We start from the raw sequence: 21687 nt of genomic DNA on the forward strand, positions 1-21687 counted from the left end.
CTGCATTTCGCCCCCCTCACTCCGGCCCCGGGACAGGCCAGCCGGCTTGCCCTGTGTCTCTAGTAGTTTCCGCGCCGCTGACGCTCGCTTGCGCTCACAGCGGGGCCGGGCGCGTCCTACGCAGCAGCCGCGAGCTGGCCTGCCGGTGCCAGACCGTTCCCGGCGGGGGGCAGGGGCGGGGCGCCGCAGAAGGCCTGGGACTCCCGGCGGAGGAGGTGCGGCCCGGGGTCCTGGTCAAGCAGGGGGCCGAGGGCCAGGCTGCTGGAGTTAGAGGACCCAGGATAGGGCTCCCCGGGCCTGGACACCGAGATAACCCTTGGCCCTGGCCTGCGGAGGCAGATAAGGTTGCAGGAAGGAGCCTAGTCACCGGCCGCAAGTAGAGCCGGCGAGCTCCGCTTCCACCTCGGAGCTCCTCCCGCCACCGGGAGTCGGGCGGTCTCCCGCCGCGGGGAGGGGCTCGTGGTTCTTTCTGCCTGACTCCTTCTCTCCTGCAGCCCCAAGGAGGTCCGCCTGACGACTGAGAGTTGCCATGGCATCCTACTACGAAATCCTAGACGTGCCGCGAAGTGCGTCCGCTGATGACATCAAGAAGGCGTAAGTGCCTCTGTGTGCATCAGAAAACCTCTCACCCTCTGCCGCCCACCACCATGGGCACTTGAGTGACACCTGTAGGTGTTTAAGGGAACCAGGTCCTTAGAAAGCATGGCGGGGGTGGGGGGTGTTTCCCTGACAGTGACACATGTGTGTGGTGGGGGGCGAGACCTAGAAGAGCAGAAGGAGAAGGGCAAGAGAGTGTGAAGTTCTGCTGGGACCTGCGCTGTGGGTCCTTCACCAGTGTACATTAGCTCCCCTCCTCCCCGCCTCCCCACCTCCCCACCTCCCCGCCTGTTCCAGCCGGTGGACTTTCTCAGGATACAGTGCAGAGATGCCCAGACATTATGAGGAGGAGAGTGTCCCACTACTCTCCGTAGCCATATGTGCCCTCGACCTTTGCAGCCTGGTCCAGTGAGTGCAGGGAGGGGTTAGGAGGCATGTCTAGGACCCCACAGTAGGATGCCCTGGCAACTCTCACCCTTGCATCATCATCTGCTCATAATATGCAGTTACAGCACTGGCAGCAGAGCAGGGAGAGAGGAACTCCATTAAACATGGCAGCAGAGGCAGACTTAGTAGCTGGGAGGACTGGGATCCAATGATGAAAGGATAATGTTGGGCTGGTGGGAAAATGGGTCGCTCTGTTCCCTGGTGGGAAATGCCTGCATTTGTCTCTGATCTTCCTCTCTGAACCCGTTTCCTGCAGGTATCGGAAGAAGGCGCTTCAGTGGCACCCAGACAAGAACCCAGATAATAAAGAGTTTGCTGAGAAGAAATTTAAGGAAGTGGCCGAGGCATATGAAGTGCTATCCGACAGTAAGGGCTGGGGGCAGGGCCCAGCATATCACCCTCACTTCATGCCCCATTTTCGTCCTCCCAAAGCCATGCCTCTGTCATCCCAGTCTGCTCTGTGCTTTTTTCCAGCCTGACATTTAAGTTCCCCCTCAGTCCCCAGGGACAGCTCAGTGCCTCTCCCCAGGGTCTGGCAGGAGCAATGTGGGTCCTGGCAGGGGAAGGAAGCAGGGCAGTAACTGATGTGTGCTGAGCTCCTCTGTGCCTGGCACTGCTAGGTGTAATCTCCATGAGTTCTCGCAGCCATTCTGCGAGGCAGGTTTTATTTCTCCCATTTTCGGGTGAGGAAACTGAAGCTGAGAGGTGAAGTAACTTGCTCAAAGCCATAGACATAGAGTTGAGATATGAATCCAGGTCTGCCTTTTATTCCTTCACTAAAAAAGTATTCACTGAATGCTGTCAGTGCCAGGTACTAGGGAAACAGTGGGTAGGGGAATTGCACACACAGAAGGGGCATTGTCCTTGTCCTGAGGGTTATCATATTCTAGTCGGGAAGACAGACAGTAACCAGCAAATATGTTGACATAGTCATAGGCTGTGAAGAGTTTGCCAAGGAGAAAGGTGTTGGTGTGATAGGGAGTAACAGTTACCTGTTTGGTTATGGTGGTCCCAAAAGACCTCTCTGAGGAGGTGACACTTAGGCTAAGCCCAGAGTAATATAACATAGTGATGATTAGCTTGGCGCCTGTGGTCCCAGCTACTTGGGAGGCTGAGGCAAGAGAATTGCTTAAATCCAGGAGCTGGAGGTTGCTGTGAGCTGAGATGCCATGGCACTCTACCCAGGGCGACAGCTTGAGGCTCTGTCTCAAAAAAGAAAAGAAAAAAACATAGTGATGATTAGCTAAGATTTATTGAACACTTTCTGTATGTTGGGCACCATGCACCCAATGACATGGATTATGTCATTTGGTATTTCAATAACATATTAGGTGCTGTGATTATATTAATTTTACAGGTGAGGAGGAACCAGCTGTGTGAGGGACTGAGCTGCTGCTAAAACCCCTGTCCTCTCTCTTCTGGGGACTCTGCTTCCCCCACTCCCAGTGTCAGTCTCTGGGCAATCCTCTGAGGGTCCTAGCTTGGGAGGGAACCCATTGTCCCACAGGGAGGGAGAAATGACCTTATCTCTCTTTGCAGAGCATAAGCGGGAAATCTATGACCGCTATGGCCGGGAAGGGCTGACAGGAGCAGGTAGGTGGAAGGGTGGGGCCTAGGGATGGAAGTGGGGCAGGGAGGAGGGGGAGGACTGGTCCTTACCTTAGGTGGTATCCCCTGGCTGAGGACAAGATACCTGACTGAAGCCTGCTCCTTGTCCTGTTTCTCCTCCAGGAACTGGCCCATCTCGGGCAGAAGCTGGCAGTGGTGGGCCTGGCTTCACCTTTACCTTCCGCAGCCCTGAAGAGGTCTTCCGGGAGTTCTTCGGTAGTGGAGACCCTTTTGCAGAGCTGTTTGGTAAGTGGACTCAGGAGCTCTCTGAATGGCTCACTTTCCCCATATGGGCTTGTGTTTCTGTTGGCTGGGAGCCCTTTAGGTAGGAGGCTAAGAGGATAGGGGAATTACACACACACAAGATTTGGCAGGAACTGAGTCCAGTGATAGCTGCAATAGAACCTTCACACATGCCAGAACCCATGTGATCCAATAGTGACACTTCACAGACTTGCCTTATCAAGTGACAGCAACAATAATACATTGTTAGACCTCCACAATAACAGCCAAAGGAAGACTCAGAGCATCATGTGACAATAATAACATTACACATAGCAACAGATACCATTTTTTGAATGATTAATGTGTGCCAAGTACTTTACATCTCTTAATCCTATAGTGAACCCTGAGACATGGGTAATTTTATCCCTATTTGCAGATGAGAAAATTAAAGCACAAGTAACATGCTTAGAGTCACACAATAAATGACAGAGCTGGGACTCCTAGCTGTGTCTCCCGGTCATCACACCACGATTATCTGCCTACACTGAAAGAACAAACTGCCCTGCCTTCCTCTCCTTCCCTCTTACTTCTTTTATTCTTTATTGTAAACAGAACTAACCAGTGAATGTCTCCATGTGCAATGTTAAAAAACAATTTAATTTGTAAATAAGCCCAACCAAAAATAGAAAAACAATCAGCAATTTACACAGTTGCTTAGCAGTTTGTATTTTTAGACTTTTAAAAGTGGAGTTCACATTTCTTGGGGGGTAAGTCTCTTCACCAGTTGACTGTTAATCTGCTTATTTGTTGCAGATGACCTTGGTCCCTTCTCGGAGCTTCAGAACCGGGGTGCCCGACCCTCTGGTCCTTTTTTTAGCTTCTCTTCCTCCTTCCCTGGGCACTCTGGTAAGCACTGTCCCTCTCACCTTTGAGAACTCTGAGTCCTGGAATCCTGCCTCTTGCAGCTGTGTGGAAGGCTCCACTAGTGTTACAGCCTTCATCTGACAACCTCCCTCCTCCTCTGCCTTTGTCTCGTTGCCAGATTTCTCCTCCTCATCATTCTCCTTCAGTCCTGGGGCTGGTGCTTTTCGTTCTGTTTCTACATCTACCACCTTTGTCCAAGGACACCGCATCACGACACGCAGGTGAGGGTTCCTTCTGGGGCCATAGAGCCGGGCATGGTCTAGGGTGGAACCATGAGCTATGTGCAAGTAGAAGGTCAGCTTTTTGAGAGCAGAGCCACAGTTTGTATCATCCATTTTGGTGGCCAGAGTGGGACCGCCTGTAGGATTTGGTCTCTGCTTGTTGCCTGAATTGTGGTGTCTCCCACAGAATCATGGAGAACGGGCAGGAGCGGGTGGAAGTAGAGGAGGATGGGCAGCTGAAGTCAATCACAATCAATGGTGAGGAGCGGCTCTGCCACCCAGGCCCTGGCAGGAAGCCCCAGCCCCAATCCTTGAAGCCCTCACCCCAAACTGCTGCTTGTGAACTCCTTTGGGGCTGGAAGGGAGTGGCAGCCACAGGCCAGACTGGCAGGGTCAGAGATGGCAATCCTAGGGAAGAGACAGAGGAGTCTTAAGAGAGGGGGTGCCTTATATTTGCAAAGCACTTGATTATTTTTAAAGGATTTGTACACATACAGGGTTGACATAAAGTTCATGTGCAGTTTACTATTTTAAATTTCACATGAACTTTATTTCTACCTGTATAATGTCCCCTGTATCCCTAAAGTACCCTGGGAAATAAGCAGGGTAGATAGTGTCCACCCAGTTTTTATTTGAGGAGATGGAGCTGCAGTATGTTTAAATGACCCTAATGTCCAAGTAGCCCAGGCAATGGAGACCCTTTTGCAGAGTTCTTTGCTACCAAGCAAGGTATAAGCCAGGAGTCAAACTCAGGATGCACAATTCTTGGAGCAGAGCTCTTCCCACAAGACTGTATTGTACAGGATTGTCGCCATGGCTAACCTTTCACGTCTGCCAACTCTAGGAGCATTGAGTATCAGGTATTTCACCTAAGTTGTCTTATTTAATCATTGGAATAATTTGAGTAAGTAGGTGCTATCCTCATTCCCATTTTATAAATGAGGAAAGAGATGCAGGGAGGATGAGTAACTTGCCTAAGGAAAAGAGCTCCAACATCACATGGCTGAATACTTCTCCATGTTCATAATCACACCCCAGGTGCCCAAATGCACATGTACCAATTGCAAAGGAGAGGTTATACATGGTCAAAGTCATTGCTTCGTGAAGCAGCCAGACAGGATGCTCCTGCCCTGGGTTGGGGCCTGATGGTGCCCATGACTCGTGCAGGTGTCCCGGATGACCTGGCATTGGGCTTGGAGCTGAGTCGTCGTGAGCAGCAACAGTCAGTCACCTCCAGGTCTAGCAGTACTCAGGTCCAGCAGACACCTGTTACACAGCCTTCTGACAATGACTTCTCTGAGGAGGATGAGGACCTGCAGCTTGCCATGGCCTACAGCCTGTCAGAGATGGAGGCAGCTGGGAAGAAACCGGCAGGTGGGCGGGAGGCACAGCAACGACAGCAGGGGCGGCCCAAGGCCCAGAACCAGGATCTGGGAATGGGGGGGACCCATGAGGGCGCAAGGGGTGAGGCAGCCAAACACAGCCCATCCCCAGAGGAAAAGGCCTCCCGATGCCTCATCCTCTGAACACCAGGCCCAGCTCAAGCCAATTCGGGTCATGACTGGAGTCTGGCTTATCTGTTGGGAGAGCAGAGAAGGGCATGGCTGTTTACAGAGCCTGTCTCCAGCTCCATGCTCCCTCCATACGTTTCTCTCCCAGGCCCCCTTGCACTCCAGTGTGGACTTGGGATTTGCTGTGCTCAGCCCAGGCCTGATAAGTCCCTGGGTGAAGGCCAGGGTGGGGCATCAGGGCAGTGGAAGGGCCTGAGGAGCCAGGATGTACTTATTGGATGGGGAGTTCCTGAAGGGTAATTGGTGGTTTGGCCTCGGACTTTTGTGCCCAGGTTTTTGCCACCTGTGTTGCTGATGGTGTCAAGGAAGGAGGACTTGGCCTGGGTTCTCTGAGCTCGAGTTGGCAGCTGCACTGGAGAGCAATGCAGGCTCTCCTTGTCCAGCTGCAGACTCCCCCATTCTGGTTTCTGTGCAGTGTTAAGCTCTGACCATCTCTATTGCTTCCCTTCTGGTTTTGGTTCTCATTCCTCCCACTCTTCTCTCTGCAACTGTCTGCTGGCTGCATCGCTTGCTTTCAGGGCCATTCATCTGGTTAGGACTCCCTTCTTCCTTCCTTGAGAAGGCCTCAGTGTGGCAAGGAAGATGCTGGGGCCCATAGGGCCATGAGGTCTTCTGGGGAGGCTAGCTGGGTGGGGCAGGAGCCTCCAGATTCAGAGCTGGAGTCCATTCCTCCTCCTCCTTCCTCTTGCTGCCTCAGCCTGCCCCCTGCCTTGGGCCCAGGCAGAGGTGAAGCTGGCTAACCCTGGAGAGGTGGGATGGGGCCAGGGTGACCCAGGAGGGAGTCTAGGAGGGGTCTGTACCCCATACTTCCCCACCATGCTTCAGGGCTCAGGGAAAGGCCACACCGCTAGCCGAGGTCTGCATGTTCAGCTACATCTCCAAGGCTTGCCGCTGACCCTCTCTCCTATCACCCCACCCCCGCTCTCTCCCCAGATGTGTTCTGAGCTGGATGTCCCGGATCCAGAGTCGCTGCACAGTTCCAACAAGACAGTGCCCTGCCCCACGTGCTGGGAGGGCCCTCTCCATTCCTCTCCCTAACCCATACTGAGTGTAGAGCCGGGGCCTGGGTGGTGGGTGTCGGCTGGCGGCCAGGTGGGAGGCGACATAGTCGTCGTCTGTGCAGGCTCTTCCTTGGGTGGTTAGTTGTAGCGCTTGAGGACTACAAATCCCAGAATGCAGTGCACCCGACCTCATTTCTGATAGGTCACACTTGGGAACTGGTATGTGGTGTGGTGCTGTGCATCTTGGGACATGTAGTTCTAGTCCAGGTCAGCCTCTTACTGCCAGGCAGGGAGATCTTGTCTTTTCATTTGTCCCTGGAGGCCTGGTGAGAATGTGGATGATGGGGGGATGATCAGAGAATTGCCATTCCCCTGACACATTTGCTAGCCTCAGGATTAGAGTGGTCATATCAAAGCCCTGCAGCATCTGGGTGAGGTTCTTTTCCTATGGGCAGCCTGGGGTTTGAGGAACTGGCCAGAGGAACCAGCCAGAGCCGTAGCAGGTCTGACTAAGCTGGGTGGGGCCTCAGAAGTCTGAATTGTGTGGACAGGCAGAGAGCCTGGAAGGGAAGAGTGCCCTTGAGGGGTGTGTGTGGGTGTGTGTGTGGCTGGGACTGGCATGTGATGAGAGCTCGGGGCATGCTGCTGCTTGTTTGGCTTTCTTTGGCCTCTGACCCTGCTGCCCATTCTTTCTCTCCATTATCACAGATGAGCTGCCTCTCCTCCTCCCTGCCTGGGGACCCCAGTGGCCAGGGAGGGGAGTGGTGGAATCAGCCCTGTAACATTGAGCCTCAGAGACCTATCAAAGCCAGCGGGGCTGAGCTCAGACTGAGGGAGACACTGGAAGTCAATAAAGCTGAGTTTTGAGAGCTCAGTGGTACACTGTGTTCTTGTGCTGCTATTTTCCAGGGTGGCCCAGGAGGGGCACTGTGGGACCATGGGTGACACTTCAGGCCTCATAACCTCCCTTTATGCCCAGAAGGAGGTACATGCCTTGTCAGTTGATAGCAGAAGTCCTCTTTTGATCAGGTCAGCCTCCCCAAGTATGTTATAGAACTATAAGAACTGCTTATAGTCTTTGTCTTTGCCTCTTGGGGCCTACACCAGATTTCCCTGGCAGCCAATGTTCGCCTTAAATGGAGCCCCACCATCCAGTAGTCCACAGCACAACTAGGAGTCCACAAAATTAATGGAAAGCATGAGGACTACAGAAAGCTGATACCATATGGCTAAACCTTTAAACCAAATGTACCCCCAAGGCCCTTAGACTAAGCCTCTTAGCAGGTTTCCTTATTTTCTAAGCCTTGGGCCAGGGCCACATGGCAGATCTTCTCCACTTCCTGAATTAAGTCAGGCCCCAATTCATCAGAGGCCAGAGTGGAAAAATGCAGATATGCCTATGCTGTCTCCAGCCACAGGCAGTCACCTTCCCTGTCCCCTCACGGCCTCTTTCCCCCTCCAGGTCAGGCCTATAGTGTACTCTTTTCAAAGTCCTGAAGCAGCCTTCCCTGGAAGAGGAATTTCAAACCTCTGTCCTGAGAGGGAATCTGCTTAAGTTTGCAGGATGACTAGACCAGAGGAGGATCTGTAGTCTGCATGCTGGTCCCTTTATTCCCTGCTCAGGGCAGATGGTATGGCACTACTTTTTGTTTGAGGAGACTGGGCTTCAGCATGATTAAGTGGCCCTAACTACCAAGTACCTCCGGGTACAAGGCTCTTTTCACCTTGTCTCTCTTTCCACCTTTGTCCAAGGGTACCTCTGGCAGGTAGGAGCACCTTCAGGCAGGTTCTGGGAGCGGAGGCATGTCAAAGGGAGAGAGTGTCCCCAGGTGAGCACCTGTCTTGCATTTCATAGGCCTGGCTTAGAGTCACTATCAGAGTTTTGCTGTAGTTTTTGCCTAAGGTGTGGCAGGAACTTTGTCAGTGTCAGCACCACCTCATTCAGTCCTGACCTCAGTCTTGCACAACTCTGCACAAACGTGTTATTCCTGAGGTGAAGGCCATGAACAGCTGCCTAAGAACCATGAGGAGAGGCAATAGTAAGGTTAAGCTGTCTTGTGTTCGAATTCTAACCCCACCACTTAACAAGTCGTGCTGTCCTGGGCAAGCTCTGTGCTTTGTAAAGTGGAGCTAATCATTGGTAGTATTGTGAAGAGTACACAAGCTAATATACATAAAGTATCTTGGAGACTGCCAGCACAACATAAAGAGTGGCTGCCTCACTGCTGTTAGCTCCTGCTCAAACCAGGAGAGCCTGGTGCCCTCCCACCCCACTCTCTATACCCCCTCAGAGAGGCAGCAGGGCCGGGGCTGGAGCTGGAGTCTGGAAGCAGAGCAGACAGAACCGTGTGGGAGTCTGGGTTGCAGCTGCACAGACAACACACTAACTTTATTCACACTGATACAAAAGTAGATTTTTCTAGAAATGTTTGTTAGTGCCAGAAGGAGAGACGGTGAGCAGCATGTGTGGGAAGGCAGTGGGAAGAGGCCTGAGTGTGGGGGCAGGGGTAGCAGAGTGCGAGAGTGGGGTCAAGGAGGCAAGCTGGGCAGCAGGAGCTGGGGCTGGCGACTCTGCCCTGTCCATCCACACTGGGGTATGGGGAGTCCACACAGACATGTCAGGGGCATTCCAAGCCACGAGAGCTGGGCCAGGGAACTTAGGCAGGAGAAGGCCCTGGGTAGAACTGCCCTGCTGCCCTCATCCTCTCCTTTCCTGCCAGCTGCCCCATGGGATGCCCCAGACTGTGCATGCGAGAGGCTGGGCTTCCTTCCACACTCTTAGAAGGGCTGGGATTGTCCGAGAGAGCCAGGGTGACAGGTGGGGGAGCAAGGAGTAGGCACAGAGACAAATGCTCATACAGGCAAAGAGGGAACAGAGGCCAGGCTGCCCACCAAGGGGCCCCAGGGGCCTCACTGGGGTAGGGCCTTGAGGATGGCATTCACCTCCTCCGCAACAGCTGTCAGGGCAAATTCAAACTGGTCCTGTAGAAGGACAGTAGCAAGAGAGTCATAGAGAAGCCTGGCCTCTGCTTTGGCCCCAAGGGAGGATTGGGGAGTGCAGGGCTGGTCCCTTGGGAGAAGGGGGAGTCCTGGAGGAGGGAGCGGCAGGTGGGAGAGATAGTCTGCTGCTAATTTTGCTGGAGTGACCAAGAATTGAGTGCTAGGGGAGAGTGGCAACCAGGGTCAGGGCAGGGAGGTATGGTCACCTTAGAGCGGACGAGCCCAGGCCGCTGGTCACGGACATGTTCCAGTGTGGCGGCAATGTCAATCTCCTTCACTCCTGGAGATGGGGGGGAGGGAGGGGCACAGTGTTGCTCAGAGAGGATAGGACCCACGAAGCCTAGAGCACCCTATGGTGGGATTGGCCAAACCCTGGAGGAAAGACACCTTGCTCCTCTGTGAGCTCCTGGGGCCCTGAGTGCTGGGGAGACTCTGAAAAGGGCTTGGGGGCTACAGGCATCATGGGCACACTCCTTACCTTTTGCCATGCGGTTCAGTACCATGTCAATTAGGATATAAGTGCCAGTCCTCCCTGCACCATCACTGAAACAGGAGTTAGTGACAGGTTTAGCTTGAGACCAGCAGAAAGGGAGAGCACACATGGAGGTTGGGGTGGGGAGGAGAAAGCTGGTTGGTTCAGGAAGGGTGTAAATGAGCCAAGGATGAGGGAAAGGTCGTTGCACCTGGGCCCTGGGTCGTGGGCCTTGAGTAGGGAACCTGTGACTTGTGGGTGTCACCTGGGCAATGGGACAACTGAAAAGGAGAGCCATGGCTCAGTCCTGCGATGGAGACAGCAGGAGGGAGTGGGGGCAGGCCTCTCCAGCTGGTGACCAGGGTTTTGTTCAGATAACCTTTTATGCAAAGGGCCAGACGATACATAGTTTTGAAATTGTGGACCATATGTGGTTTCTGTCACACATTCTTTTTTCTGCAACTATTTAAATATACACCATTATAAAAAAAATAGGTGGTGGGCCAGATTTGGCCCATGGGCTCTGCAGTATGCTGGTATCAAGGGCACAGGCAGGCAGTGTGCATAGGAGATGCACATGGGGACCAGACAGGGCAAGAATCAAGAGTCCCAAAGCCAGGGCCCTCTGGCCTGAGATGCCCTGTCCCCTTCTGTCTCCACCCACCTGCAGTGCACGATGATGGGGCAGGAGCGGCCCCTGTAGCACTTATTCACCTTCCTGCAACAAGAAATAGGTGTGAGGACCAGTGGGCACAGGCAGGGAAGGAAAGGGGAGCCGAAACACACCATGGGCCCGTCTTTCTTCCTGTCTCCCCAGCTGCCCAGGGCAGGAGGAAAGAGGGCCAGAGAAAGGAGTCAGAGCTGGAGGCAAAGAACCAGACCTGAAGTGGGTGGCACTGGGCTTGCCTTGTCACTGATGACCTGTGTGCCCAAGCTATGCACCTGGAACTGATTTAACTTCTTTGAGCCTGTTTTCTTACCTCTAAAAGGTGGGTAATAGTAATAGAAATTTTCTCCTTAGCGTTCTTAGAATGGTCAAATGAGATAATCCAAGTAAAGTACTGTGGCACCTGTGGCTCAAAGGGGTAGGGCGCCAAGTAAAGTACTAAGTGAAAGGTCTGGCACATGGTAGGTACTCAATACATAGTAGCTACTATTAATTATAGTATTGAAGAGTATTAACAGCTGCCTCTATCAGAAATCCAACGGGGTAGGTTTTCCAGGGTGTCAGTCTTGTCACATCCCTGCTCTGACCCTCTGCCATCCTCTACAACCACCCTGGCTGTTTTCTTCTCTACTCAGGCTCCTCAGGGCCCTCACCACCTGTGATGTCAGTTCTCCCTGGGCACAGATCCTTTGGCCAGGGAAGGACAACCCCTCAACTCTGAATATTGTACTGGTATTTGTGGAGCAGCCTCACCTCAGCATTCTGTGACTGATTTACATTCCGACTTGGGGTCCACTTGGACCTCAGACCCTTCTCTGCTGCCTCTGACCACAGCTCAGCAAGGAGCAGAGGGTTTCTCCTCTCAGAGGCCTTTGTTCCTTATGTTCTGCTTTAAGAGTTACCTGCAGATTCCTGTTACCCACTCCTGGCCAGGACTTGGGAAGACCTTCTTAGGGATTATCAGATTGATTCAGGGGAAGCTTAGAATTTAGCAGTCCTCCAGCTAAGGGGATAGGTGACTTTGGATGGTTTTCTAGCACATTGGCTGGTATGTCAGAGGGCTAGCGTTGAACAGTAGTCACAACAATGGTTTCTAAACTCATTTAATAATAATGGCAATAGATAGTATCTAGAATTAAATGAGTCCTTGTTATGAACCAGGCACTTAAACTACTTACATACTACACTCTGTTAAATCTTGTAACAACCCTCTGTGTGTCATCATCCTCATTTCACAGGTAAGGGAACAGAGGGAGGTCAGAAAACCTCAGGGTCACTTTCTCAGACTTCTTTTGTTAATTTGCCTTCCCTTTGGTGGACCTTCATCAAACTGCATATATTAAGCAACAATTAATTTGTTCTGTAGGTCTAATGCCAACTAAAGTTACATAACTCAGGCTAAAGCAAAGAAACCTTTTCGCTTACCTGTGTAGCCTTAAAACTGATCCATTCACTAGTTCTATCAGGATTTTTTTTTTTTTTTTTTTGAGACAGAGTCTCACTTTGCTGTCCTTGGTAGAGTGCTATGGCATCATAGCTCACAGCAACCTTTAACTCTTGGGCTTAAGCACTTCTCTTGCCTCAGCCTCCCAAGTAGCTGGGACTACAGGCACCCACCACAACAACCAGCTATTCTTAGAGGCAGGGCCTCACTCTGGCTCAGGTCTTGAACCTGTGAGTTCAGGCAGTCCACCCACCTCAGCCTCCCAGAGTGCTGGGATTACAGGCATGAGCCACCACACCCGGCCTTATCAGGATTTTTTTAATGGAAAAAAAGGAAGTAACTCCACTACCCTGGCATTGCTTTCAAGATGCCTGTGCCTCAGGCCCCAGGGACCTTACTTAGAAAGTGTCTTGAGGTTTATACCCAGGTTTCTAACCCAAGCTCTGCTCCTCTGCCTAGCACCTATAGACCTCAGGCCAGCCTGGCAAGGGACAGAGGAGCAGGAGAAGGTTGCAGTGTGGGTGGGGCCTCTGCCTCTGCCTGTGGTGGCAGACTTCCCAGCCACCTGTGTGGGGGAGGGAAAGGCGGGGGATGTTGGAGGCCTGGCCTAGTGTGGGAATCAGTGTCACAACAGGGTAAGCTTCCTGTCTCAGCCCCCACCTGCTGCACTGAGTCCTCTGGAGATCCTCTGCGCACTCCATTTGAACATCTTTACCTCTTCCCTGTGCCCTTCCCCCCAGCTCAGGGTGGTTCCCAGCCCCATTGTCCTGTCTGTCCATGCAGCAGCCACACCTGCCAATGATCACTTTTGTGACTATGCAACTGGAGTGAGAATACTAGCTGCAGATCACAAAAATGACACTGGCAGCTGTGAGGGAGAGAGAGAAAGAGGGAAGAAGGGAGAGGGAAGGACAGGGAGAGGAAGAGACAGAGAGAGAGGCAGGGCAGAGAGGTGGAGAAAAATAGGGAAGTGAGGAGAGAAGAAGAGACAGAACAACTGAGAGATGCCAGGAGGAAGAAATGGAGATACAGGAGAAAGAGGGAGACAGAGACATGGAGGAGAGAGAAGAGGAAAAGATAAAGAATGTAACTCAGGGAGATACAAGTAGGAGTAAAGAGACAGGGCGAGGAATAAAGAAGAGAAGATGGTAGGAGGGAGAGATGGAGGAAACAAGAATTGAGCATAGGGCTGGTGGGAGGAGGAAGGAAACAGAAAAGAGAGACGGGAGGCCAAGGGGAGAGAGTGAACAACGGAAGTAGGGGAGCTGGATAAAAGGCGGGCTCTTCTCGAAGGACTCAGAGAAGCCAGACACAGAGAGGCAGGGAGGAGAGGGCGTGAGCGGGAGAGCAGAGAAGCGGAGGGAGACCAGGCACGGAGCTGGCCCTCACGGTTGGGGAGGTGTGGGAGGGTGGGCACGGCCAGACGGAGCACCTGTCCTGGTTTGGGGGCAGGAGGGTGGGAGCTGGAAGGCTCACACCAGGGGGCCCAGGAGGAGCCGGTGGGCTAGGGGATCGTGGGGCGCCCCGGCTCCAAGCCCCCTGCTCCGGTGCTGCTCTCCGCCGAGGCTCCTGGGAGCCTGCCCAGGGCCGTCCGCGCCGCGCCCCTCCAGCGGCTGGGGGCGCCCGCGGCGCTCACCTGCGGAAGTCCAGCAGGGGGCGGGTGGAGGCCGGGGTGCCCTCTGCGGGCCAGCTGAGGAAGTGGAACTGCGTGAGCGTGCGCGTCTCTTGCGTCTGCACGTTCTTCAGGTAGAAGCTGCGCACCAGGAAGTCCTCGCACCAGATGTGCTCCGACACCAGGTTCACCTGCCAAGGGGGCCAGACCTGAGGCGGAGGGGCGCCCCTGCCTCCGCGTCTGCGAGCACTCTCCTCGGTCTTTCCAACACCCCCCTCCCCCAGCCTTCCAGGTGGGCTCAAATTTCAAGTCCTTCAAGAGGGGTACCCAGCCTCTCTCCCCAAGGGACCCAGCTGTCTCCAAGAGAAAAAAATGGCTGGCTGTCACTTATCTACTGCTCAGGACTACTAGTAGCATCCCCACCTAGACAACTGTTGCAGTGAGCTGTTTGAGGTCAAGAGTTTTTCTTCTTCTCACAGGGTGTATCCAAAGTGTGTGTCTGTGCTACGTGTAACATAAACGTTGATGAAATTCTTTTTTTTTTCTTTTGATGAAATTCTATAATGGATTTTTTCATTAATCACGAGCAGGACCAATAAAAGGCTTTTTAAAAAGACTGTTGAAACCTCACTTGGTGATGAAAAATACTATCCAGGCTCATCTGGGGATAAGCTTCAGTAGTGTTCTTCAGGTCTCTTATCCTACAGGGGAATCACCTCCCATTTGTCTAATCTCTTTCTCCTTTTCTCACTTTGCTTCTTCCCAGTTCCTCCCTACTTATCCTCTCTCCAAATGAAAAAGTTTGTTTCTATATTTATTTATTTACGGCAAGGTTTCACTGTCACCCAGCCTGGAGTGCCATGGCCCAATCATAGGTCACTGCTGCCTGCAACTCCTGACCTCTGCTGATCCTCCAGCCTCAGCCTCCTGAGTAGCTAGGTCTGCAGGCATGCACACCATGCATGGCTAATTTATTACTATTATCGTTGTTAGTAATAGTAGAGATAGAGTCTTACTGTGTTGCCCAGGTTTGTCTCAAACTCCTGGGCTCAAGCAATACTCCTGACTTGGCCTCCCAAAGTGCTGGGGATAACAGGCATGAGCCACCATGCCAGGCCTATTTCTATTTTATCTAAGCAACAGATGTGACTAGTGGTATTTCTTCTTTGGTTTCAGTCACCAAAAAACTAAGGCTCAATTTAAGTTTACTTATTTCCCTTGTCTCATACCCTTTGCTCTTAGCTTCTTACATCAGTTTTGGTGATTTTTTTTTTTTTTGAGACAGAGCCTCAGGCTCTCGCCCTGAGTAGAGTGCTGTGACATCACAGCTCACAGCAACCTCCAACTCCTGGGGCTCAAGCGAGTCTCCTGCCTCTGCCTCCCAATAGCTGGGACTATAGGCGCCCGCTACAACACCCGGCTATTTTTTGGTTGCAGCCGTCATTGTTGTTAGGTGGGCCCAGGCTGGATTCGAACCACCAGCTCAGGTGTATGTGGCTGGCGCCTTAGCTGCTTAAGCCACAGGCGCTGAGCCCAGTTTTGGTGATTTTATAGTTTTATTTCTGTACCTTTATTATAAGCACCTACAAATATTTTTTGACCCCAGACAGGACATACATATATGTATATGCATGTGAATTTATGTGTATATATATGTACATACATTCATATATATTTTTTAATTCTTTTGAGACAGAGTCTCACTATGTCGCCCTCAGTAGCGTGCTATAGCATTGCAGCTCACAGCAACCTCAAACTCTTGGGCTTAAGCGATTCTCTTGCCTCAGTCCCCCTTGTAGTTGGGACTACAGGCACCTGCCACGATGCCCAGCTATTTTTTTGTTTGTTTTGTTTGTTTAGCAGGCTTGGGCCAGGTTCGAACCCACCAGCCCTGGTGCATGTGGCCAGCGCCATAACTGCTGAGCTATGGACACAGAGCCCATCTATGTTTTAATAAACCATCATTCACTTTCCCCATGCCCATAGTCCCCTTGCTATGGGGTCCTGCTGACCTCATATACATGGTAGAGAGAGGAGCCCTCATCTGGCCAGTAGCGGTCACACTGCTTGACACCATCCTCCACCAGTGGGGTCAGCATGACAATGACAGTACAGCCATTCTCCCACACCATCTGGGGATAGAAACCCAGGTAAGCGCCACTCTAACTTTCCTGGGAATTCCCTGGCTAGCCACAGGACCCTAGAGAAGTCATCCCTCCATGAGCCCACCTGCCAGAAGTCTGCGATGGTATGGGACAGTGGGCCCTGAGTGGCTATGTAGGCTGGCATCCGAGGGTCGTGCTCAATCTGGGGGCAGGGAAGATACATTGTGAGCCAGAATAGGAAATACTCTATGGAAAAGCTTGGTCAAAGGGAGGAGTCTAGGGTCTGGGGAAGGCTGAAAATGCCTCGTTTACATGCTAGGATTATCAGGCCCCTCAATTCCAGTGGCTACAGGGGAAAAGAATGTTTAGGGGCAAGACAAAGATGGGGCAGAAGCAAGGGCTGGAGTTAGGGCCACTCACAATGGGGCTGGCGTTGATGTAATCGCTCCGAGAAGGGCTGCTCTCCACTTTCAGTTTGATGCGGGCATGGTCATCTGCACAAACCCCACATCCCACCCCAGATGACCCTCTGGTTGTTGGAGTCCTGGCACTTCTACCACTCAGGCTGAGCCAGGAGCCCAGCTCCTCCCACGAGCTCTCCAGAGCTCCCAGCAGAGAGAGGGCTGGGCCATCTTTGCCAGCAGGGTTTACTCACAAGGCAGGAAGTCAGGATGGCGGTTCTTTTTGACGTTGCCCTCCCCCTGTCCAGTGGTGCAGGTGTTTGGCTCTGCTTGGTAGGCACACAGAGCCTGCCACTCCTTGGCCAGGCGGTCCCGGTTCCGCAAGTGGTCCTCCATGTATGCCTGCAGGGGTAGTACAGCCTGGCTGTGGTCTACACTGCTAGTCCTGCCTCTTCTACTATGCTGTTTCCTCACCCCCTCTGGGCTTAGGCGCTGTCCTGACCAGAATCATGTGTCCTGTGGAGATGTCCATGTTGGCCTGGGCAGGCTCCTCACACCAGGATGGTGTGCTGCTGTGGGAACTGGGGCTGGCTTGGGCCGCATCGCTGAATTGGGAGGACACACTGCTCACCCGCGAAGGCTCTGGTGGACCCTCTGCCCGGTTGAACAGGGACTTTGTGGCCATGTGCTGGCGGCACAGGTCCTGCAGAGGAAGGGTCAAATAAGGTTCAAGAGTCCCCTGAAGCCTTTCAACAAGGCCTTGGGTTCAAGTGTGAGCCCAGGTTTTAAATGAAATCCATCCTCTCTAGGGTAGGGCATTTTGCCCATACTCTCATCTTTTTCAGGGTTATTCTACTTGGATGATGTAGACATCATCAAATGATGACAACCTCAAATATTACAGAGTGCACTCTCAGAACCCCAGAATCATGGCACTGGGAAGAAGCTAAGATCCATCTGCTCCCAAACCTCATCCACTCAAATATGCCCCCACAATCCCTCCACTGGGGCTCTGCAGCCTCCACCTGGATGTTGCCATGGATGGGAGTTCATCCTCTATTCAACTCCCCCCCTTACTCCATGCAAGACCCAGATCCCCAAGGCTCTTGCATTGCCTCTCAACAAGTTCCAGGGGCCGCACACCTGGTATTCAAAGGTAGTGTCACCATGGGCCCCCTCAGGCCCCAGGGCTGCCAGGCGCTCCTTGTCCCGCTGCCGTGCATGCTGCCGCACACACAGAGCCACCGCCAGAGCCACCAGTAACCCAGCCACACCTGCCAGGGCCACCAGAGTTAGCAGAACTGAGCGCATGGGAGAACTGCTGTGTGTGTTTCGAGGAAGAACAGCAGCTGCCTCTTCTCTCTGTGGAGACAAGGCTAGAATGAAGGGGGCAGTGGCAGCTGGGTTTAGGAGCTGCTCCTTATTCCTATCACTTGCCTTACTCCCTGTTAGGACATCTAGGGCAAAGCTGGGAGGGTAAGGCTATGAAGGTATAGGCAGAAGGGCTCAGTTGCTCCTCCTCGACCCTCATTGCACTCAGCTGCACAGTGCCAGAGACTCAGTGGGTGACCTTCGCCAGGAGCATATGCACTTAAATATGGACATAGAGGAGTGGAGAACCCAAGGAATTGAATATGAGGCATCAGTGTTGGGTGCAGAATAGAAATGTATTTTGAGTGTAATGTCCTTTCTGCACGAGGTTTTCCTTTGAATTTAGAAACTTCTCTCTAGAAGGCTAAGGACATCTCAGCTGGTTGCTATCAAGCACCCACCTTCCTGTAGCGGGACAGGGAGTCTGGGAGTGGGTCCTATGGGAGGAGCCACCCGCGCCATCTGCTGGTCAGAAGGAGAACTGCAGGGGGAGGGGCTTTTTGGGCAAAGGCCTTGCCCACCAAGTTCAGTAGTTTTCAGCTTCACTTCTCCCGTCAAGTTCACTCCGTGTCTTGTGTGCAAACTCAGCCTCTGGGGCCTTGACTGATTCTCCAGTTAGTTCATACCTGTCCTACTCCTGTCTGCAAGATCTGGAGCCCTGTCTGTGCTTCCAGTTCAGACTTCACCAGCCCTGCAAGGAGGAGGCAAGTCAGGCTCTCTCCAGCCTCATGTGGGCTCTACCCCAGGTCAGGCTATGTTAGGTAGCAGGCAGGGCCCATGTGGGCTGGGAACATCAGCCACGAGCCTGGATATATTCTAGTAGGGACAGGCCGAGCCTGGGGCTAGGGCCTAGGGCTGAGGTTGGGAAGGTATTTACCTGCTTGCTGGGTTACATCAGCCAAAGACAGGTTCTGTTCATTGTGTCGGATGCGGAAGGTGAGGGCTGGTCCCACCACACTGCCAAATAGGATTTATGTTACTGCCTTATCCACCCTAGACTCCAGACTCTAAAAGAGAAGCCAGCTCTGGGCTTCTCCCCATTAGAGGTTGGGGCTGGAGCAGATCAGAGAAACCCTACAGAGGCACCTGAGGTCAGGAAGGTGCTGGATGGGGCAAGCAGTGGGGTTAAGTGTGGCTATACCTTCAAAATAGTGGGGAGCATCTCCAAACCCAGAGCTTGTCTACCCTTTCTCCCCTGAGCCCTTCTAGCCATTTCCTTGCTCAAGCTGCCTTCTAGATCTCTGCCACCACCCCAGCATGACAAAACCTACCTGATGTTGATGAAGCTGCCCGAGGACACGTGCACATGCTCAGCCAGGATCTCCAGCAGCTTCACCCCTGCAGCCAGGCCCAGGGGCCTGGAGATGGGACACAGGCAGAAGAGGGAAAGTGGGGAACCCTCTCAGTCACTTTCTTAATATAGGCCACTTCCAGCACTGCAGAACACCCAGCCATCTCACTATCTCCTTCGCATCTGGATTTCTCCTTTCTGCTCTCTGCTCTCTGCCAGGTGGGCCAGCCCCACCCCCAGCAGACTGGAAGGGAAGGCTTCCCCAGGCTGAAGCCCTTACTTCTGATCAGTGACGATGTAGCCATACTCCTCTGCAGATGGTCGAGCTGAGGTCTGTCCTGCCACTGTGGGATGGCTCTGGCCCAGCGGACTCTTCTTCTCCAGAAGGACAGGTGTGGCAGGGGGGCTGGCAGCTTTGGGAGGCTTAGAGGAGCCAGGGACCGGCACCTGCCGGACTTCATTAGAGGTGGGGTGTCCAGGCAGGGAGGGCGATGGGGGTGGAGGCTCTGCTGTGTCTCTGCCCTGCTCTTGTCCCTCCATTGTCTGTTTAGAAGAGAAGATGAAGGTTTGGCCTTTGGATAGTGGTGGGACTGTGGGTAGGGGTCCATACCTTGCACAATGTGCTCTCCACAGTAAAGCTCAGGACTTGCTTAGCTTTCTATCCCCAGGGCCCAATGTAGGGCTGGGTGCAGAGAGGGCACCCAGAAAATGTGAGCCAAGTGGATGAATGAATGAATAATGGGTTGAATGAGTGGGAAATGGTCAGTAATAATTCATAGGAGATGGGGCTGGAGTGAGAAAAACATCCAAAAAGAGAGAAGCTGGGTGAGGGTTGAAGATAAAGAGGGAAGCAAAGGTTTTTAGACTTTTGTTTAGCTACAAAATCTTAGAAGACCAACACGTGAAATGAGAGCAGAGCCCCTCTAGCAACAGGGGTCAGGAGCCTGCCTGCTTGCAATTTCCCTCTTTCCCTAAGAATTCTCACAGCATGTTCTGATTGTAGTGAAAAGTGCAGTGAATTCTGGCTTCTGGTCTTAGCTTTGTCATCAACTTGACGTGAGACCTTAGGCAATGATTTGCAGTCTCTGGGCTTTGGTTTCCCCAAAATGAGGGGCTGGAGGATGCAGATTCTGGGTCTCAATCCTGAGATTTTGACAAGGGGGTGTGCTACCCCAGGGAATTTATGGGTCAAGGAAGCGCTGGGAACTCACTTTCTTGATATCAGCTTCAATATTTACAATCCCTCCTGCAGAGACAGGAAAAATAAGAGTCTGGGAAAACGACCAAGGCCAACGTCCACACAACACAGGTGGGAGAAAGGGTCAGAAACTCTGAGCCTGTCACATCTGCTGTGATCTCTTTCCTTTCAGTCAGTGACCAAGACCCTGTCTTTGTCTCATCCTAAGTATAGTCTCATTTTTCTTGCCTCCTCCTTATAATTCATTGTTTTAATAACTCCTCCCTCTGTCACTGGCCACACCTTCCAATGGCCCTCCTTAGGAAGTCATTGTCACCAACCCACCCTTCCTGATACCTTCTTATCCCTGTTTATACCCTCTGTTGGCATCTTTTCCCATTACTTCCACCCTCCAGTCTTTCCCTAGTCTGTCCTCAGCTCACTACCCTGCCCTCCTGCTGTGTTCTATGAGATGGGGGTCTGTGCTGGCAATGACCCCCTATCTCATAGAACTCTTCCCTGCCAGGCTGTGCCATGTGGTCTTGAGAGGTGGGGCGAGAGGCCTCCATGGAGCTAGGATGTGCTGGGATCTCTGCCCTGAAACTCACCCAAATTTCTTCCTGTGCCCTTGGGCAGTAACTGCAGCAGGGTCAAGAGGGTGGAGAGCTGCTCAGGGGTCAGCTGGTGCATCTCCACGCCATAGCCTGCCAGCACAGCTGCCAGCCTCTGCAGCGTTGAATCTACTAAGAGCCAGATACAGAACTCAGGGTTGATGGTGGGGTGAACTTGTGGGACACAGTTGGGATGGGAGGGAACTAGCACACTTAAGAGATTCTGCTCAACCACCAGAACACCAATGCCCTCCTCTTCCCAGCCCCTGCCCACACTTTAGGGCAAGGTCTTCCTGGGCCAGGGCCAAATTTCAGGCCTGTCATTGACATCTTGACTCTCTACCCAGAGAAGAACATGTCAGCTCCACTCCACACCATGTCCCATGGCCTCCCATAGATCAGCTTGTCAGCAGTTAAATGTATGAATGTCTTTAACAACAAATTAACAAATGCACGAGTAGTCAGGAAGGAGCCATATCATGGTTCCCCCAAAGCAACTTCCGCAGGCAGCAGGCAGATGCTGAGGACTCTGTTACCTGGCCGCAGAGCTGGTGAAGTGGGTTTCTCCCCATGACCTCCTGGTCGTTCCTCCTCATAGCCCTCTGAGGGGTCCTCTGCCCAGCTGCTGCCCCCTTGCTCTGGCAGTCTTGGTGCTCTGGACCTGCTGGGCACTGGCAATTCCTGGGCCAGGTAGAGCAGCCCTGAGTCCTGGAAAAACTGAGCAGGTGAGGGCCCTGAAAAGTCCCCGTAGGAGTGGCCAGGGTGGTCCCCAAACATGCCCTTGGAAGCAGCTCTGCTGAAGGGGGCAGGGGCTTCAGCCTTAGGCAGGGGATTGACACTGACCATCCCTGGGGAGCCGTTCGAGCCCCGGGAGCCATCACGGGAGCCAAACTGTGGAAACCAGAGATCTGGGTAAGAGCAGAAGTCAGAGCTGGAGGATGG

The 21687-nt window shown here is 52.8% G+C and overlaps 2 protein-coding genes across 9 annotated transcripts in view; one reads left to right on the forward strand and one right to left on the reverse strand.

Annotated features, from left to right (window-relative positions):
* Positions 1-11571, forward strand: DNAJB2 (DnaJ heat shock protein family (Hsp40) member B2). Of its 4 annotated transcripts, none has more exons than XM_053597026.1 (10): positions 12-215; positions 495-594; positions 1301-1410; positions 2584-2637; positions 2776-2898; positions 3691-3783; positions 3920-4022; positions 4210-4280; positions 5190-5396; positions 10884-11571. In XM_053597026.1, exons 2-10 carry the CDS (start codon positions 530-532, stop codon positions 10949-10951), a joined length of 894 nt encoding a protein of 297 aa, XP_053453001.1. In that variant the 5' UTR covers positions 12-215; positions 495-529; the 3' UTR covers positions 10952-11571. The 4 variants fall into 4 exon arrangements, with proteins under 4 accessions (XP_053453000.1, XP_053453001.1, XP_053453003.1 ...); XM_053597028.1 differs by lacking the exon at positions 10884-11571 and adding an exon at positions 6527-7463; XM_053597025.1 differs by lacking the exon at positions 10884-11571 and having other exon boundaries at positions 1-215; positions 5190-7463.
* PTPRN (protein tyrosine phosphatase receptor type N) overlaps positions 8956-21687 on the reverse strand; it is a 20333-nt gene continuing 7601 nt past the window's right edge. For 3 of the 5 annotated variants that reach the window (XM_053596999.1, XM_053597003.1, XM_053597000.1), the window contains exons 6-23: positions 21282-21636; positions 20743-20874; positions 20169-20203; positions 19238-19500; positions 18938-19024; positions 18544-18623; positions 18293-18357; positions 17439-17657; positions 16798-16998; positions 16550-16697; positions 16315-16388; positions 16019-16096; positions 15802-15921; positions 13814-13980; positions 10731-10784; positions 10073-10137; positions 9801-9874; positions 8956-9576 (exon numbers count right to left, since the gene is read on the reverse strand). In XM_053596999.1, the coding sequence (XP_053452974.1) occupies positions 9505-9576; positions 9801-9874; positions 10073-10137; positions 10731-10784; positions 13814-13980; positions 15802-15921; positions 16019-16096; positions 16315-16388; positions 16550-16697; positions 16798-16998; positions 17439-17657; positions 18293-18357; positions 18544-18623; positions 18938-19024; positions 19238-19500; positions 20169-20203; positions 20743-20874; positions 21282-21636 (2289 nt within the window). In that variant the 3' untranslated portion in view covers positions 8956-9504. Of the gene's footprint in view, positions 9577-9800; positions 9875-10072; positions 10138-10730; positions 10785-13813; positions 13981-15801; positions 15922-16018; positions 16097-16314; positions 16389-16549; positions 16698-16797; positions 16999-17438; positions 17658-18292; positions 18358-18543; positions 18624-18937; positions 19025-19237; positions 19501-20168; positions 20204-20742; positions 20878-21281; positions 21637-21687 lie in introns of all 5 variants that reach the window. The other 2 variants (XM_053597002.1, XM_053597001.1) reach the window with 2 other exon arrangements.

This window comes from Nycticebus coucang, chromosome 7 (assembly GCF_027406575.1).
Source record: "Nycticebus coucang isolate mNycCou1 chromosome 7, mNycCou1.pri, whole genome shotgun sequence".
NCBI classification, from domain to species: Eukaryota; Metazoa; Chordata; class Mammalia; order Primates; family Lorisidae; genus Nycticebus; species Nycticebus coucang.